This window comes from Marasmius oreades, chromosome 1 (assembly GCF_018924745.1).
Source record: "Marasmius oreades isolate 03SP1 chromosome 1, whole genome shotgun sequence".
NCBI lineage: Eukaryota > Fungi > Basidiomycota > Agaricomycetes > Agaricales > Marasmiaceae > Marasmius > Marasmius oreades.
In genome coordinates this window covers 97,892-113,912 of record NC_057323.1, presented here as the reverse complement: position 1 = coordinate 113,912, position 16,021 = coordinate 97,892, and the positions used below count along the sequence as shown (strand labels likewise).

The window sequence follows — 16,021 nt, the reverse complement described above, 5'->3', positions numbered from 1 at the left end:
ACTCACCATACTCCGAGTACTCCTCCATAGTACTTCACGTGCTATCACAACTCCTCCCATCCTCACGCTTGATCATTTCGATCTCTGTAATCATCCTCCTTTCGATTCCTTCAGCTCCTCACCGTCGACCACTCTGTCCGACTTGCGATCACCGTAGACCATCATAGATAGGGAGACCCCTGCCCCCTCAACCCCTTACCCCTTAAGTAGTGTAGTATATAAGTACTCCAAGTGTACAGTAGAACTTCACTCTTGTCTGGTCAATCCTACCTAGGAGTCATTCCTTTTCCCTTCAATTGTCAGCTCACCTCACCCAAGGATCGACTCCTGACAACATACCAGTAATTGTACCCAGTCTTTCGAGACGACATTGCTCCACTCCGCCTCGTACTCCTTCAAATTCTCAGTGGGGTTGACTAGCTTCCAGTCTATGGCAGCCTCCCATCTAGAAAGAAGTTGAGTGGTATGGTTAAGGGACTACGAATAAATTGTAACTTACTTTGGCGAAATCACACTGGGAATCTTCCATGATCCCCTGGCCAAACCTCCCCTCATACCACCTCTCTTTGGCTTGCTGGCAGCTGGCTCCAATCTACAAGTATTGTCAGTGCCAACAACATTTTGAGAGGGGGGAGATGTTGACTGTGGTTCTTCCGGTGTGGGCGCCAACTCAGAGGCATTGTTGTCTTTATGGAGGAGACCGGTGCAGACCCTGTCAGGACTAACTTCAGTAACATTCTAAAAAACTGAAGACGACTTACTTGTTGATGGCTTGAAGAAGCCACTTTACCCATAAGAAAATACAATGTTAGTGAGCTTGTCAGGAATTAGGTATCAATACACGCACTGAAGTTGAATGGTACGCTCTAAATGCTGGACCTCCTGCTCCAGCTTCAGAAACACTGGATTTCCCGCTGATCTCAACTGATCTTCTGTGATCGCAGAGATCAGAGCATGTAGTTGGCCTGTTGAACATATATTGATGCTCTCTTGAGCAGTTTCTTGAGAGTAATGTGCTTGATTGAATTGTCGCTCGGACCTAGCAGATTGAAACAATGGAAGGCTGTTGACTTGTAGCTGGAACTGTTGTTGTTGAGAGTTGAATCCATTGCAATTTTCTGGAGACAGAGACGGGAACATAGCAAAAGAGCTGTTGAGAACAAGCAGCAAAGCACAATCACTGATGGTGGTAAATTATTGAAATGTTTCCAGTATGCGCATCGTGCGGCCACAACTTGTCTGAGCACGTGAGACTTTTCGGCCCTGTCAGAATACAACAAAATATTCTAAGTATTCATCCACTCATTCTCGTTCTCATTCTCGGCCACCTCTCCATTTACAAGCACACTTGGCTCAGCAGGACTCAGTTTCTCTAATATAAAATAAGAGGTCCCATTCCATTCTATAGCTCCCTGTTGTCGGAACGGTATCATACCAACAACTCTCAATCGACTTTGCATCAACAATTTGAATATTTGTTACATCCATGCCGGACTGATCCAGACCAACTGGTCACAATCACTTTCATTCTATTCTTACTTACTCCACTTACCTTAATCTCCATACTCCCCATTAAAGCCTAGGCTATCAGCTTGGGAGTCAGTGGTCCGAATGTGGATCCAACTACTGGATCCGTCTCAGACCTTGTACATTTCTATCCTATATAAGATGTACGACTTAGTAGTTACATTCTTTAGAATTAAACTTGACTCTGGTTTCCCAGTGACCTGGTCTAAGGCAGTTCAACTCAGGGAGCCGTTGTCCAATAACTTCAGCTACTGTCAAGACTCCGTCATTCTCTACACTATCTCCTTCGCTCTCCTCGTCGCTTTCTGACACACTCTGATCAACTCTGTTTCTTTCCTCTCTTCATCTTAGATCATTCCTCTTCTAGTAAATCCTTCAGTACATATCTTATATCTTATCTTATCATTTCTCCTTTCGGTTCCGTTCAGTTCTGAGTCATTCCACACATCCTTAACAATATTCTGCTTCTCTAGTTCTTCTGTAGACATCAGCTTCTCTACATTTCGAGTCTTCTTATAGCCGTAGTATGTGGACACTGCTACAGCTTGACCTGGTCCGTCAGCTGGAGCCTTGCAGTACTTTTGACATTTGTAGAAATAGATCTTGTTTCTTGAGGGCATTGACAGTGGTTGGAATGAAGTCACAGTATGGAAATATCAAGTGATAAAGATGTTTCATTGTGGTGCTAACTACAACAGTGACCGAGAGCAATGGAAAGAATTTGGAAGTAGGAGTAAGTTCAAGAGCGACGGGAAAGAACATGTTCGAGGGAGTACTGACCTATTTCAGTCAATTTGGATGGGGGTGTGACCCGTGACCTCCTCATCCGAAATTGGGAATCTGGATGAGTGTTTTTGTGTCTGTTCTGCATGACTGGTACTGGACATGTGCCAGATGACATCAAAATGTCCCCAGTGTCCATAGCTGAGGATAACTGCAGGAGCATACAGCATGAATGGGGTGGTAACCTGGGTCCCACATGTGTCAGCTAGGAAGGCATTGTCTCGACCCGCCGGTAGGGCTGCTAAACGTACCATACTACAGGTATGCCCGTACATTTGTACAGTTATGTACGGGTGACAGCAGTATCTATACGGCCCATATGTTGAGGTTGGTGGAGCGCCTTACAGTTATGGTACAGCCGTAGTATGGTATACGGTAGGTGATGAAGTAGGTGATTCAGCCTGCCTTGCCGTGCAGTCACCAGCACATGGGTAGGCAATAGCGAGGAGTCGGCTATCACTCCGTCCACCTGTGAATCCCATTTATTGAGTCAAGTAAGACTGACCATTGCAGGTAATACCCCACCTAATTAGATATGATTGGAGTGTTTTTCCACTGGTGGTGTTAATTTTGGTTAATATTATAATTTTTAACGCCTCCAACTGCCTAAAAAATGATAATCTTGAGAGGCAAGAAGCGGACATATGTCACCCAACTGTCGTCATCGTACTCGACATTCCCGATGCATCAAAAGGACTTGCCGTCGTCGTCTCCGATAGTGAGATCATATCTCCCCCCAGATATACCTCAAAAGCTCAGAAATAGATCATAGATTATGGCAGATATGTATATACATGACTGTGTCTAACCGGTGCCCAAGCGCCCAGTGCTGCCTCTCTAGTATCTATTTATAAGGTAGTCCTTGGGTAGTACTACAAGGTCAACATCGTAAGTTTTGACAACTTACCTTCCACTCCACCAAGGCCAACCATGCTTCACAAGTACAAATTAGAAACCTCAGATGTGGTAAAGTAGCCTTATTGTAGTACCTGGAGAGTTACAAGTACAAATGAGAAACTACAGGTGAACTTGAAGTGTAAGCAAATCAATGATTAGTAGGTTGAAAGAAATACTTATGTACTTGCCCTCAGACTGAGGGTGTTGAAGGCAAACCTAGTGATATCAAAGGGAAATATAATCACGATAGGATATGTAGGGATGTCGGTGAAGTGTGGAATACAAAACGGTACAAATGAAGTGATCAATCATGATCACGTAGGCTATGCACTCGTAGGTCGTACCAATTTACCAACCTCTACAGCCTCGCAGAAGCGCCGCCGCTGAGTATGAGGCATTTGGGAGGTCACCAGGGACCCAGTCACCACGGTGTAGTAGGTTATAATACTTGTATAATGCAGTAATCCCGGGCTGCTGCTACAAGCTAAGTAGATGTTTTGTCCTGCCAAATCTTATTTTAATAGAAGGATAGTTGATTAATCATTGTTTCTTGTGGACCACAAGCTACCTAGTAAATGTAATATATGCAAAATTTTTTTCCGAAATTTTTGAGGTATATCTGGGGGGAGATACGATCTCGCTATCGGAGACGACGACGGCAAGTCCTTTTGATGCGTCGGGAACGTCGAGCGCGATGACGACGGTTGGGTGACGTATGTCCGCTTCTTGCCTCTCAAGATTATCACTTTTTAGGCAGTTGGAGGCGTTAAAAATTATAATATTAACCAAAATTAACACCACCAGTGGAAAAACACTCCAATCATATCTAATTAGGTGGGGTATTACCTGCAACGGTCGGTCTTACTTGACTCAATAAGTGGGATTCACAGGTGACTCCGTCCGAAAATTGGTGAGTAACTATACTTTCAGAATGCCTGTTATCCAATCTTTGTTTAACTCTTTTCATTGAACTTGCTGACCATCAGAAACTGAGGTAAAATAATGTTGTGTATTTCACTACTAATTCATCTGTCCTGGAGGAATATTGATATTATATTATTATTATTATTATTAGGAATTTAAATTGATATAAACCACTGAGCCCTATCCCCAATAAGTAGGGCCATATGCGACAGGGCGGCGGCACACAGCGTCACAGGTGCTTGCAACACTCTGTTTTTTATGAGTTACAGCTTGAACTGTACTATGCCCGTACTACGCCCGTACTACGCCCGTCTACGGTACAGTTTCATACGGGGTTGGCACACCAGTACCCGTACCGTACCCGGTCCTTGCCAGGATCGAGTACGGGTACGGTACAGCCCTACCCGCCGGGGGTTCGATTCCCTCTTAATGCATTAGGTCGTTATAGTGGTGATATTTTTTTTCTCTCTCCACTTTTCTCCGCTTTCTTTATACCGTAACGGTTTTTCAGCATCTGGCCACCAGTAGTATAACTATAATGCGAGGGTATGTCAGTATCACTATTCCGACAGTTGGTTACATAATTCAAGCAATGTAGATTCCCTAGCGGTCGGAAAACGAACGGTTATGCTGGGGCACCATGGTCGTTTTGTCCCTTTTGAGGTGGCGTCTCAGTCGACGTTGAAAATTTATCAGCGAGAATGGAGGACCACAATGTTCTGGGGATTGCAGTCCTTGCCAGTATTGATTGACTTTGGCCATGTGGGTTTATTATTGGTAATGGTCGCAGCAACTTCATTAACCGTGACACCTTTTTGCAGTCCTTTTGTCGCCCTCTGAATATGAATACTCATTCCGAACAACCGAATCTATGTTGGTCGACTCGTCGCGAATAATTTGTTGCGCATTGATATCATATTGTGTACTGTTTTGTGGTCTTTCAATTTGAGACCTAGTACTGAGGATAAAAAAACCAGGCGCTTCCGGACCCCAGGAATATATGTACATTGAGGAAGGTCTTCCGCTGTACTCAGTGCAACTCGTCCGTCTTTCCCATCCTTGGAATTTCTCTCTCTCAAGTGCTCATGGTATTCTATAAGACGTCCGACCCAACCGTTGTTATTTTGCGGAAAAGGACGATGCGGCGACAGGTTTTGTGGAAGCCAGAGGTCTGAACGCGTAGGAGAGTTTAGTTTCGGTGTGACGGCAAAACCGTGTATCACAAATTTGGAGGAACCCGCTGGCTGTGTTCATCTAATTCTCGACAATCGGGCGTCTTTATCGTGGCCTTTTGATGTTATGAGCGTTCCGTCAATGACCCACACATCACGGACGTCAACAGCTATCAATCGCAAATTTGCTGTAGAGGTGATCGAGCGTCAGTCTTGAAGTCCTTCGGCGGTTCGCCCTGAAGCTAAAAGTTGCTGTACTGGCGTCATTCTTGCCGAGAGGGCCGCTTTCATTTCACCCTTCGTAGGTGTAGTAAGGTTTGCCTTAATTAATGATGGGTGTGTAGACATAGTACACGCAGGAATGGAATAGAGGATTCGAAAGTCGCATATCACCACAACAATTAGCGGTGTGCGCCGCCACAAATCGATGCAGGTGTTCAAGAGTGCCGCCAACCATGGGAGACTAGAGTGAGACGCCCTGGCGAACGGAACATCGACAGACGCTCGGGCCTTTCTTTCCTTTCTCTCTTCCTTCAGTTTTTCCTCGTTGCTTTTTTCAATTTCCGCGTGTGTACGTAGGATGACCTTGGGATGTGGTGATAAGGCGATGGATGTGAAGTTACTGAAATTGTCAAATGAGGGTTGTTATTTTGTATGCACGTGGGTACAATGCACTCTGTGGCGTTCGAGGGTGTGAGTGAATCCGTGGATCATGAGCGATGCGATGGATTGTGTAAATTGTTATCAGAAACGAATACCGTATACGCGTGGAGATGAAAATTTTCTATTACATCCGTGGATACACTGGAAGAATCGGTACCGCCCCCTGGTACTCCACTTTTTATTTTCATCTTTACGACTTCTGGGTATGTTACCAGCGAGCAACAGTAAGTGTCAGTCATGGGGAGAATCAGAACACGTTTAAACAACGTTGCGGACCGATACTCAGCTATCCGGTGCTTTTTCCCGGGGATAGTAAGAATTTAGAAAGAACCTTGATTGTTGCGCCCATTTCGAGAAGTTTGGAGAAATAAGGTTTGACAGAGCGTGGTGCATTGTGCACCAAAAATGAAGCTTCCGAGCGGAAGATGGTGAGCTATAGATCGTGGGTGTCTGTTGTAATGAATCAACCCGCGGGTGAAACTTTTCGTGGAAATTTCGATGAAAAAGTGATTTTTGGGGCGGGAAGAAGCTGTGCATAAACCTCAAGTTAGGGTTCTATCTACGCGTGTCACCCCAAGTCATCCCGTGCTTCTCACAGCAGCTGCTTGATTCGGAACCGCCACCACAAGGGTTACTTTACTACTCCCATCTTTGGACTACCTACGTTCACCCTTCTTCCAACCTGTCCTCATCACCTCCCCACTCATCTTCATACTCTCTCTCGCCCACACTGACGAGAGCAAGACCTTATGGACGCCATCAAATCTCTCGTTCAACCCCTCGTAGGAGGCGCAGGCGGCTCGGGGGTGATTGACGGCATGAAGCTCGTTATGCTTGGTGGAACTGTCGAGACAGCTAGGAGAGTATCTAGCTCTGCTTGGTACGTCGTCTGCAACGACAGAGAGAGCCTGGGAGGGAACAGTTACGACCCCAGGTTTTCTCAGTCGTTATTTCCACTCGCTTCGTTTTGCTCACTATGACTGACGTTCCCGTTCTTTAGGTCTCATTTCGTCAACTGTGAGTTCGTTGTCGTTGTCCCGAACCAAATCTTTCGCTTCCCCCGTTTTGCCGTAGATGTTCCGTGTTACTATTTTCGCTAGTTCCCGACTACAACCTTCCATTTATCTCGTTGCACTTCCCTCCTCTGTGATTATTGTTTCTCAGTTCGTGACGTGGCCGCTGCGCAGACCTCGGAACGGAACGTTTTGGGTTGTTTGTGGCGTCGGGGGTGTCCGTGTCGTGTCGGAGATAACTTGACCCTGGCACATTGAACACGGTGACTCCAGGTGGTCTCGAGGCATTCCTAATTGGAGGTAGTTCCTCCATTGGGTCGTCGCAATGCGCATGTGTTTCTTATCTTTCCTTGCTTTCGTTGGTACCGGAGGATGTCGACCTCTCGGAGACCGAGTAGTCTCTCTCACTTTCACCACCTTTCTTCGGTTCCAACAAACCATTTGGGCTATTCAAGCTTCCTCCTTGGTCCATCCGCTTTAGCATTACCTTTCGTTTGTCCTTTTTCATCTCATTTCAAATTTTCTCACTACTGTCATCCCATTACACCGTTACTAATCGCTTCACCAAAATAGCATTCTTCCTAACCGCCCACTTTTCCGAGGAAGATTACCCATACGACTGGTTAATGCTATGGCTCTCCCGCCGACCCGAATGGCAACGTTCTCGCGAATTCGAGACGACCACACGGTCTACCACACCTGGCTTTTCGAGTAAAGTTGCGGATAATTCCTTTGGAGACGAGGATTTTCTTGGCGAGGATGGAGAGGATCTCCTCGGCTTGGATGTTGCGAGTGTTGCGGGGGATGATGATGCTCCTGGAAGAGTCAAGACGAGGGTGGTGTTCCAGCCCACATTTGATATGGCTCATACGATATACTATCGGGGACATTTGTTGAGGGTGAAGAGGAGTAGGAAGAATGATGGTTGCGAGTTGTTGAGTATTAGGTGGGCAAGGCTATTCTCCCAAGTCCATCCATTTTTTGACCCCCAGGCTCTAGTGTCGTCGCCCGTTCGAACACGATCCTCAAACAGCTTGTCTTGCAAGCCAAACGGGAATACGAAGCTGAGGCTATCCACCGTATCCAGATCTACTTTGCTGATTCCCATGGGAGTTGGCGGTGGACGGACTCGAGGCATAAGCGGCCTATGGGTTCGATTGTTCTTAACCCTGGTGTGAAGGAGATGTTGTTGTCCGATACCAAGGACTTTTTGGCTAGTGAGAAGGTACTTTGTCCCTTTTTCTCTGGATTGGAAAGGATTTTTTCGTTGCTGACTGATACGTAGTGGTATGCAGACCGTGGCATTCCCTTCCGAAGGGGTTATCTTCTCCATGGGGTTCCGGGGTCGGGAAAGTCCAGTTTGATTCATGCTATTGCTGGTGAGCTGCCCGCTTCTTATCATTTAAGCAGAATGTTTAACCGTTTGTGTCTAGGCGAACTGATGTTGGATATCTACGTCGTTTCCCTTTCCTCCTCTTGGATTAGCGATAGCACACTCACCACCCTGATGGGTCGTGTACCGGCGAGGTGTATATTGCTGTTGGAGGACTTGGATGCTGCATTTACGAGGAGTGTGACTAGGGATGAGGAGAAGGATAAGAAGAAGGATAAGGACTCTAAGGATTCGAACAACAACGACAACTCTGGTTCGAGTGGGTCCTCGGGGAGAAGTCGAAGGAGGAGAGACGATCAGATGAGCGATACTAATACGTTGAGTTTGAGTGGCCTTTTGAACGCGCTTGATGGTGTTGCAGCTGCTGAGGGCAGGATTTTGTTTGCGTGAGTGGATTGTCTGCCAGCGTTCCCAGTGGTTCTGTATAGCTGACCTGATTCTAGGACGACAAACCACCTCGAACGTCTTGACCCTGCACTCTCTCGTCCAGGTCGTATGGACGTTTGGGTCGAGTTTAGGAACGCATCCAAGTGGCAAGCTGAGGCGCTCTTCCGAAACTTCTTCCCTAGTGCGGAGGATAAAGAGTCTTCTAGGAGTTCATCTAGATCGTCCAGAAGTGCTTCTGTGGCTTCGAACACTACCACTACGGACGGCTTCTCTCAGTCTTCGTCGAGGCCGGCCAGTATGGTTGCTCCTCCTGACGAAGAAGTTGCGCTGACGAAGGAAGAAGAAGACGAGCTTTCAAAGTTCGGGATTCAACTTCCTAGTCCTCCATCTGAGATTTCGGTTTCGCCGACTCCTTCTACGAGTTCTTTACCAGGACGATCGACGTCTGCCTCGCCTGCGCCACCTCACCCGCTTACGATGACAATGACAGCGGAACAGACGACGATACCACCACCTCCACGAACGACGTCATCAACCTCGTTCTCTTCGTGGTCGTTCATGGGTTCGTCGCCTCCTGCTACACCTTCGTCTACGATATCGTCCATTTCGTCTGCGTTGTGGTCGCTCCCCAGTTTAGCCTCTAGTACGGCTTCGTTGTTGTCTGGTGGTGGTGGTGGCGGTGCTGCCCACAGTGCTGCCACTGGTGCTGCTGTTGTACCAGGAAGAAATAAAACGCCCAAAGCTCTCCAACACGCAAAGTCACCGTCATCAGCTGCTTCATCTCAATTTGGAGCCAACAACCAATCTTACCTCCCTCCACCGGTGGAAGAAACTATTGCGAAAGCCGCGCATTCCGCGAAGCCTCTTGATAAAGACACGCTTAACCGGTTAGCGAGGAAGTTTGCGGATGCGATACCGGAAGAGGAGTTTTCTGTTGCGGCGCTGCAGGGGTATTTGTTGAAAAACAAGAGTAGGCCTGAGGAAGCTGCTGATGAGGCGATGGGGTGGGTTTTGGAGGAGAGGAGGATTAAGTCCAAGTTGGAGAGGGAGAAGGAGGAGAGGAAGGTTAAGAGGGAGAGGAGGAAAAAGGATCGGGAGGAAGAGGAGACCAAGAAGGAGAAAGAGGAGGAGAGGAAGAAGAAGGAAGAGGAGAGGAAGAAGGCGGAGGTGGTGGTGGACGTGATGGCGACGCCAGCAACAGCTGAAGTGCTAGCAGCATTGGAAACTGTGTCAACCACGACGACGGCGGTGGCGGCTTCGCCTTCGCCTTCACCGCCGCCAGCAGACACGATAGTGACGACGACGACGACAGAACCGGTACCAGCGGCACCGGCTCCAGTTCAGGCCGAACCTGCTGTCGTTTCTCTTCCTGAGACACCTGAAGAGAGTGATAGCGAGAGTTCCTCTGATGATAGTGACGAAGAGAACTTACCGCCTGGTGTTAGGTCGAGGGCTGTCAGGGCTAATCCACCGGTTAGGTCGTCAGGGTGGGGTGATGGTTGGACTATGGGCGATGGGTGGAATTGACTAGATGTGGGTGAGAGTTTGGATGGTTCGATGGTTTTCGTTGCACCTATCCCACTCGAGGCCCCTCCTACAGAGCCTTCTACGCCTACGCTAGATATTCCTTCAACGTCACGTGCTTCTACGTCCTGTGCTTTATCGTCAACCTCTACCCGACCTACCTCACCACCACCACCACCGCTTACGCTTACAACGAGACAAGTGGGCGGGCTCACTCGACTCGGCGGGCACTATCCAATTCAGCTGTGGTATGCGGTGTTGATGCAGTTTATAGTTTCTCTGTTTACATGAAATCAAATTGCCCCTAGTTCTCGTTTTCTTTGTACAAGTCTTCCAAAAATCTGCCCACTCCATCCCCCTCATCATTTTGCAATCTTTTTCTTACTTTCTCATGGATTTCTCATTCGCGTTTGATGCCTCTCCCCCCCCACGCCACCCCAATTCATGGACACCTCTTCCCCCTCGTGGTTATACTCCCTTTGCTTTGCTTGCTCGAAATTCGTGTGTAAAATAATCCCTGCCCCCTGCCCCCTTCTTCGTCGATAGTTGATATCTTCTTGCGATGCGCATACGCATTTGTATATGGATGACCCCCCCCCCCCAACCTTTTTTTTGGTCGAGTTGTATATGGATCCTTCTCTCTTTCTTTACCGCAATGAATGCATATATGAGTCCATGATATCGTCAAAAAACTTCCGGGAAATCAACAAAAAAATGTTGTTGATACTCAAGTCTCGGTAGTGGTTCTGTTTTACACGTCTTGAAGGGTATACATCATTTCGTTGGGGGGGTTTCAGTTAAGCGAGTGGAGGTTTTGGTTTTTTCACATTTTACCATTACCGTCTCGTTGCGAAAAGGCATTCTCGTTCACACCAGTTTCTTGTTTTTTTTTTTTTTTCGAAAATGAAAAACAATTCAAATAAATTAGCGTGGTTGTTTGTATGGACTGTGCTATATAGTCAATGCGTTCTTTTGAAACAGTCGATGCAATCGATAGCGAGTTGACATTGATAGCAAAAAAGAAACAAGGGGGGAAAAATAAAATGTCTATGTGCGCGTTAGGAGCGAGAGGATAGCCCTCGAGATGAGATATAGAGGGGGTGTAATCCCCGAGAAATAGAAATATCGACAAACCGAGAAACTCATAAACGATTAATTAAAAACTCATGTAAGCGAGAAAGGGAAAAGAGGAAGGAAGGAAGGGAGGGGAAAAAAATAATTCTATAACCCATAAACCCCAGGAACGGCTAGATCGAGACAGAGGAAAAGATATACGGAATCGAACGAGCATCCGCCCATGGAGATGGTTCTGGGTCTTCTCCAAATGGAGAGGATTTGGCCGTTATGTTTGCGTTGGGTTTGGCATTGAGGGTTACAGGCGATAGCGAGGGTGTATCGGTAGTGGCGGCGGCTGGGGTGGTAGTGAGAGATGGAGAGGAAGAGGAAGAAGGTGGGAAGGTGGCACTAGAAGGTCCAGGTGTCAACCCTGGCGTGACTGTATACGATGACGAAGAGGAAGACTCGGACGATGTTGAAGGTGTCGGAGAAGTCAATAGCGTATCAGAACCATCTTGTTGGGGTACTGTCAACACCACCGTTGTATCGCCATCGTCATTGCACTCCGCCTCTTCTTCCCGAGAGACCGGCGAACCTGGCCTCGACTTGACCCCCATTTCAGAATCCGACCTCAATCTCTTCACCACCCCAAACGCACTCGAGTTATCCAACACACCATCTCGCTCTTCTGAGTTCAACTCCAGCTCCGTCGTAGACGACGATGACGACGACGGAAGCCTAGGTCGAGGCGTACTCTCCAAATCCAACGCCGCCGGTACCGGTAACTCCAACCCACCACCGCCCCCAACACCAGAACCAGAATCTCCTCTCAACACCACCACCTCCCTCTCAACAACCTTCAAAGCAGACTGCAAAGCCTGTTTCTGCTCCCTAACCTCCTTAAGCTCATCCTCCGTCTCCGCCCTCTTCATCCTCTCCGTCTTAACCATCTTATTCGCTTCTTCAAACAACGCCTGGCTCAAACTCTCGAGCTCTTCTTCGAGTTGGGATTTATCAGAGAGAGCTTTTTGGTGTGCTGCTTTTTCTTTTTCGAGTTGAGTTTTGAGAGATGAGACGTCTTTTTCGAGGTCTTCCACTTGGTGGTTGTGGTGGGAGGAGGTAGTACTGTGTAGTGAGGACATTGAGGAAGATGCTGTGTGTGCGTGATGTGGATGGTATGGGGAGTGTGGATGTGGATGCGGATGCGGATGCGGGTGGGAGTGCGGATGGGGTTGGTATGGGGAGTGCGGGTGTACACCTCCGTGAGGGTGGGGGTGAGGTGAAGTAGGGGTAGCAGCACCGCCGTTATTGTGCTGCTGCTGCGACAGATTACTACTACTACTGCTGAATCTAAATTTGAAAAACCTCGATTCAGACGAAGGTGCGGCAGTAGCAGATAGAGGGGTCGTAGGTGCAGGGGTTGTTGAAGTGAAGTATGGGTTCGTACTAGAGGACATGCTCACTCTAGGACTCTCGGGTGAAGATGGAGTAGGTGAAGTAGGACCACTAGCAGGATGTGGTAGAGGTGAAGGAGGAATCGAAACGGATCCGGATCCAGTGGTGGTTGGTGTCTGCGCGGATCTACGCCAGCCGACGTCCTTTGGGTTATGTGAAGAAGAGCGGAGGGCTTCTTCCAGCATTTCGTTATTCGAAATAACGAGTTTCAGGTTGGATTTTGCTACGTTGAGTTGAACTTCGAGGTCGGCTTGGGTTTTGAGGGCTTCTGTGAGTATGGAGGTCTTGTGCAACGGTCAGTTCCGCTAAGGAGGGGTTAGTCACGATATAAACTTACCAACTCTCCTACTCGCTTGATTACCATTCCCAATGCCATCCGTAGATCATCCTCCTGCCCATGGGCCTCTACTCGCCTAGCATCGTGTAAGTCTTCCTCAATTTTCAGTAACAGCGCTTCCTTGTCGTTATTGTCCTGATTTCCATTGATAGACTTTGATGAGGCACGTTGTTGGGTTGCATTTAAGCTGTCTGTTCGGCGAGGGAGATATTGTGAGGATGACGGGAAATGTAGCATCTGGGGAGAGAGAAAGAGAACTGGCGTGACACCCATATACATGTGTTCGCCGAAAATGGCCTTGCGGTCACGGGCCGTCAACAAGTCAAGTATCACAGAGTACAGAGTATCACAGATTGCAGTTGTACCGGTATCAAACATACAAATCGACAAAAAAAAACTGAACAAAAAAAGGTACCACCCAGCTAATCCTCCTCATCAAAAGCGTTACTAGAATGAGTCATAAAATACCCATCATCGCCCTTCCTCATCCCCCAACACTCCTCTCCAAATGCATATCGTTTCAACACCCAATAAACCGACATCCTATCGTCCTCTCCCAACGGAACACCAAAATCCTCCCTAAAATCCTGCCAAGAAAGTACCCCCTGACTCAACGCCAACGTCGCAAGCCCACTACCAAGCGGCGGATTCCACCAAATCGAAACAAGTAAAAATCCCAAAAACGCCATCACATGTGGAACCGTAAACTCTGCGAGATGAGCAAAACGGTGGATCCCTCGTGGCGGTGGAGGTAAAGAAGTCCCGCCTGCGATTGAGTTTGAGGAGAAGTAGTACCCAGAGGAGAAAACGAGTTGTTCGAGGTGTTTTGGGAAAACGAGGAGAGCGCAGCCGACGGCGATACACCAGGGGAGGAAGCAGAGGATTTGGAATGGAATGACGAGGGTTGAGATGTCGATTTTTTTGCGGATTGCAGATGGAGATTCTTGAGGAGGGAACGGTTCTTCTTGAGGGGAGGCTTGAGTGATTTCGACTTGAGGATTCGTCTTCTCGTTATTGGTCATTTCTTCCGCGGCCTTGAGGTCAATTGCAAGTCCGTCGAGGGATTCAGAAGCAGAGGTGTATTCAGAGAGCTGTAGAGAACTGTAAGAAACAACCAAGTCTCGGTGAGAAGAGTCGGAAGATAGCTTACCTGTTTAGCCATGGAAACAGAGGGAGAGATACAGATAGGATCGTTGGGGAGATTGTAAAAACTCTGTACGACGCATCAGCTCTCCATCATCGAGAACGACAAGGAGAATAAATCAAACCGATGTTCGTTGATGTCGATGTAAATCAATCTCTGGAGATGAAGAAATCGCGCTACAACACGGTTCCATCATTGGCGTTGTAAAGGAAGGTAAGTCAGAGTCTATTGAGAGGTCTTTGATGTTCGAGCTTGAGAAGGATTTTGAAGATATCAGAGGCGATGGAACAGATTCGAGTGTAGGCGAGATCTGCGATATGGACATAAGCTTGCCTTCCACTCCAGTCTTAAAGTAAAAGGGTAATCGTACGTCGTGAACCTGAGAACAATTAACACCATCTTCAGGATTCCTAACAGAGACCGTGGATACAGTTGAGAGATTGAGAGTCGAAATCGAAGTATCGCTGGCCACCGCCGTCGTGGTAGCCTTCAAGTTCAAGTTTTCCTTCTGACCACAGCTGTTGTCGTCGACGAATCTCTCGTCGAATTTACCAAAACAGATAACAGCGTTTTCATCTGCAGGCGTATTGAGGGCGGAACCAAAGGGCGAGTCGTCGGTTGTGCCAGAATCGTTGCGGTATTGCATCTGAGGCAAACACCAGGCAGTTTGAGTGCGTTGTTTGTTACGAGAAAAGAGAAGAGAATTAGTTTACCACAGTCATTTCAGACATTTCTATGGAGGTGTGAAAAATGTGGGCGATTCTACAAGATGGTGGTTGTGGTTGACAGGACGCGTCTGGAGGCGAAGACCGGCCTGGAGGACCGTACTCTTTCCCACGAGACCGGCAGGCAAGCTTGGTTTCGTTTCACCGTCATCTTCTCCTTGAACAAGATGGCCAACGTAAGTCATATTCAGTTTGGAAATGAAGTGGATGAAATCGAGAGATGGATCTGTAGGATCTGTACCACTCTACCGTCTACTTTATTCGTTCGCCTCGCTAATATTCTACTCAAAGGATTACTGAAAGGCATTGTTCGAATACAAATATTACCGGAAAAGGTTGCTTTGCGATCCCTAATTACCCACCGAAAGAAGCAAAATCAAAGTAAAAATCCCATCATCCCATCAACCACAATCAATCCTCTATCAGGGCTGCGACGTTAAATGGCGGGAAGACCGTTTCATATCACCTACCAGGTAGGTATCCACTTGAAAGCCGGAACTAGAAAAGGATAGGCACTATGGTCTTGCATTCTCTATGGTCGAACCAGCAGGCTGAGGCGCAATGCTCCAGAAAAATAGAACCTTAGCTAACGATTCATCGATAACCCCGTACGTCAGAATCGTTCGTGCCTATTTCGGTCAGCTGACGCTTCCCATCCTCGAAAATCAAGCACACCGAGTACAAACCGCCAATTATTATCGTCTTTGGAAAGCATCCTGATAACATGGACTCCGAGGAAGTAGGCCACTATCCACTGCCACCCATATTGTTTCCTCCCCAACAATCATAATAAGTATGCTCATCAAAAACCTTCGACTCGAGGGGCGACAGTTTTACTTTTGATATCAAAGACACGGAAAAGGGAATACATCAACCACCCTGTCACTCACCCTCCTTCCTTCGCCGCAGAATCCGAGCAGGCCACAAATCCGTGTCGGTATCAATCAGGGCAGATTTTGGTCCTTGGATAGCGGGAAGAAGATGCATCATGTCAAACCTTGAAAGCGGGAGTATGACTTGA

The 16,021-nt window shown here is 47.5% G+C and overlaps 4 protein-coding genes across 4 annotated transcripts; 1 reads left to right on the top strand and 3 right to left on the bottom strand.

Moving 5' to 3' along the window:
• Nucleotides 1–309: 309 nt before the first annotated feature.
• Nucleotides 310–1,140, bottom strand: E1B28_000030 (uncharacterized protein; the record flags this gene model as incomplete). Its single annotated transcript, XM_043145827.1, has 4 exons — nucleotides 310–445; nucleotides 500–686; nucleotides 762–784; nucleotides 848–1,140. The coding sequence occupies 4 exons, from the start codon at nucleotides 1,138–1,140 to the stop codon at nucleotides 310–312; spliced, it is 639 nt and encodes a 212-aa protein (XP_043014526.1).
• Nucleotides 1,141–6,575: 5,435 nt separating this feature from the next.
• Nucleotides 6,576–10,961, top strand: E1B28_000029 (uncharacterized protein). The gene is made up of 7 exons (XM_043145826.1): nucleotides 6,576–6,846; nucleotides 6,967–6,983; nucleotides 7,553–7,925; nucleotides 7,979–8,204; nucleotides 8,265–8,358; nucleotides 8,413–8,758; nucleotides 8,816–10,961. Exons 1-7 carry the CDS (start codon nucleotides 6,716–6,718, stop codon nucleotides 10,284–10,286), a joined length of 2,658 nt encoding a protein of 885 aa, XP_043014525.1. The 5' UTR covers nucleotides 6,576–6,715; the 3' UTR covers nucleotides 10,287–10,961.
• Nucleotides 10,962–11,209: 248 nt separating this feature from the next.
• On the bottom strand, nucleotides 11,210–13,509 carry E1B28_000028 (uncharacterized protein; the record flags this gene model as incomplete). The annotated part of the gene is made up of 2 exons (XM_043145825.1): nucleotides 11,210–13,078; nucleotides 13,132–13,509. 2 exons carry the CDS (start codon nucleotides 13,507–13,509, stop codon nucleotides 11,531–11,533), a joined length of 1,926 nt encoding a protein of 641 aa, XP_043014524.1. The 3' UTR covers nucleotides 11,210–11,530.
• Nucleotides 13,495–15,060, bottom strand: E1B28_000027 (uncharacterized protein). The gene is made up of 5 exons (XM_043145824.1): nucleotides 14,989–15,060; nucleotides 14,646–14,921; nucleotides 14,400–14,585; nucleotides 14,282–14,344; nucleotides 13,495–14,222 (listed from the first exon to the last, which is right to left on the bottom strand). Exons 1-5 carry the CDS (start codon nucleotides 15,004–15,006, stop codon nucleotides 13,554–13,556), a joined length of 1,212 nt encoding a protein of 403 aa, XP_043014523.1. The 5' UTR covers nucleotides 15,007–15,060; the 3' UTR covers nucleotides 13,495–13,553.
• Between the last annotated feature and the right edge of the window lie 961 nt (nucleotides 15,061–16,021).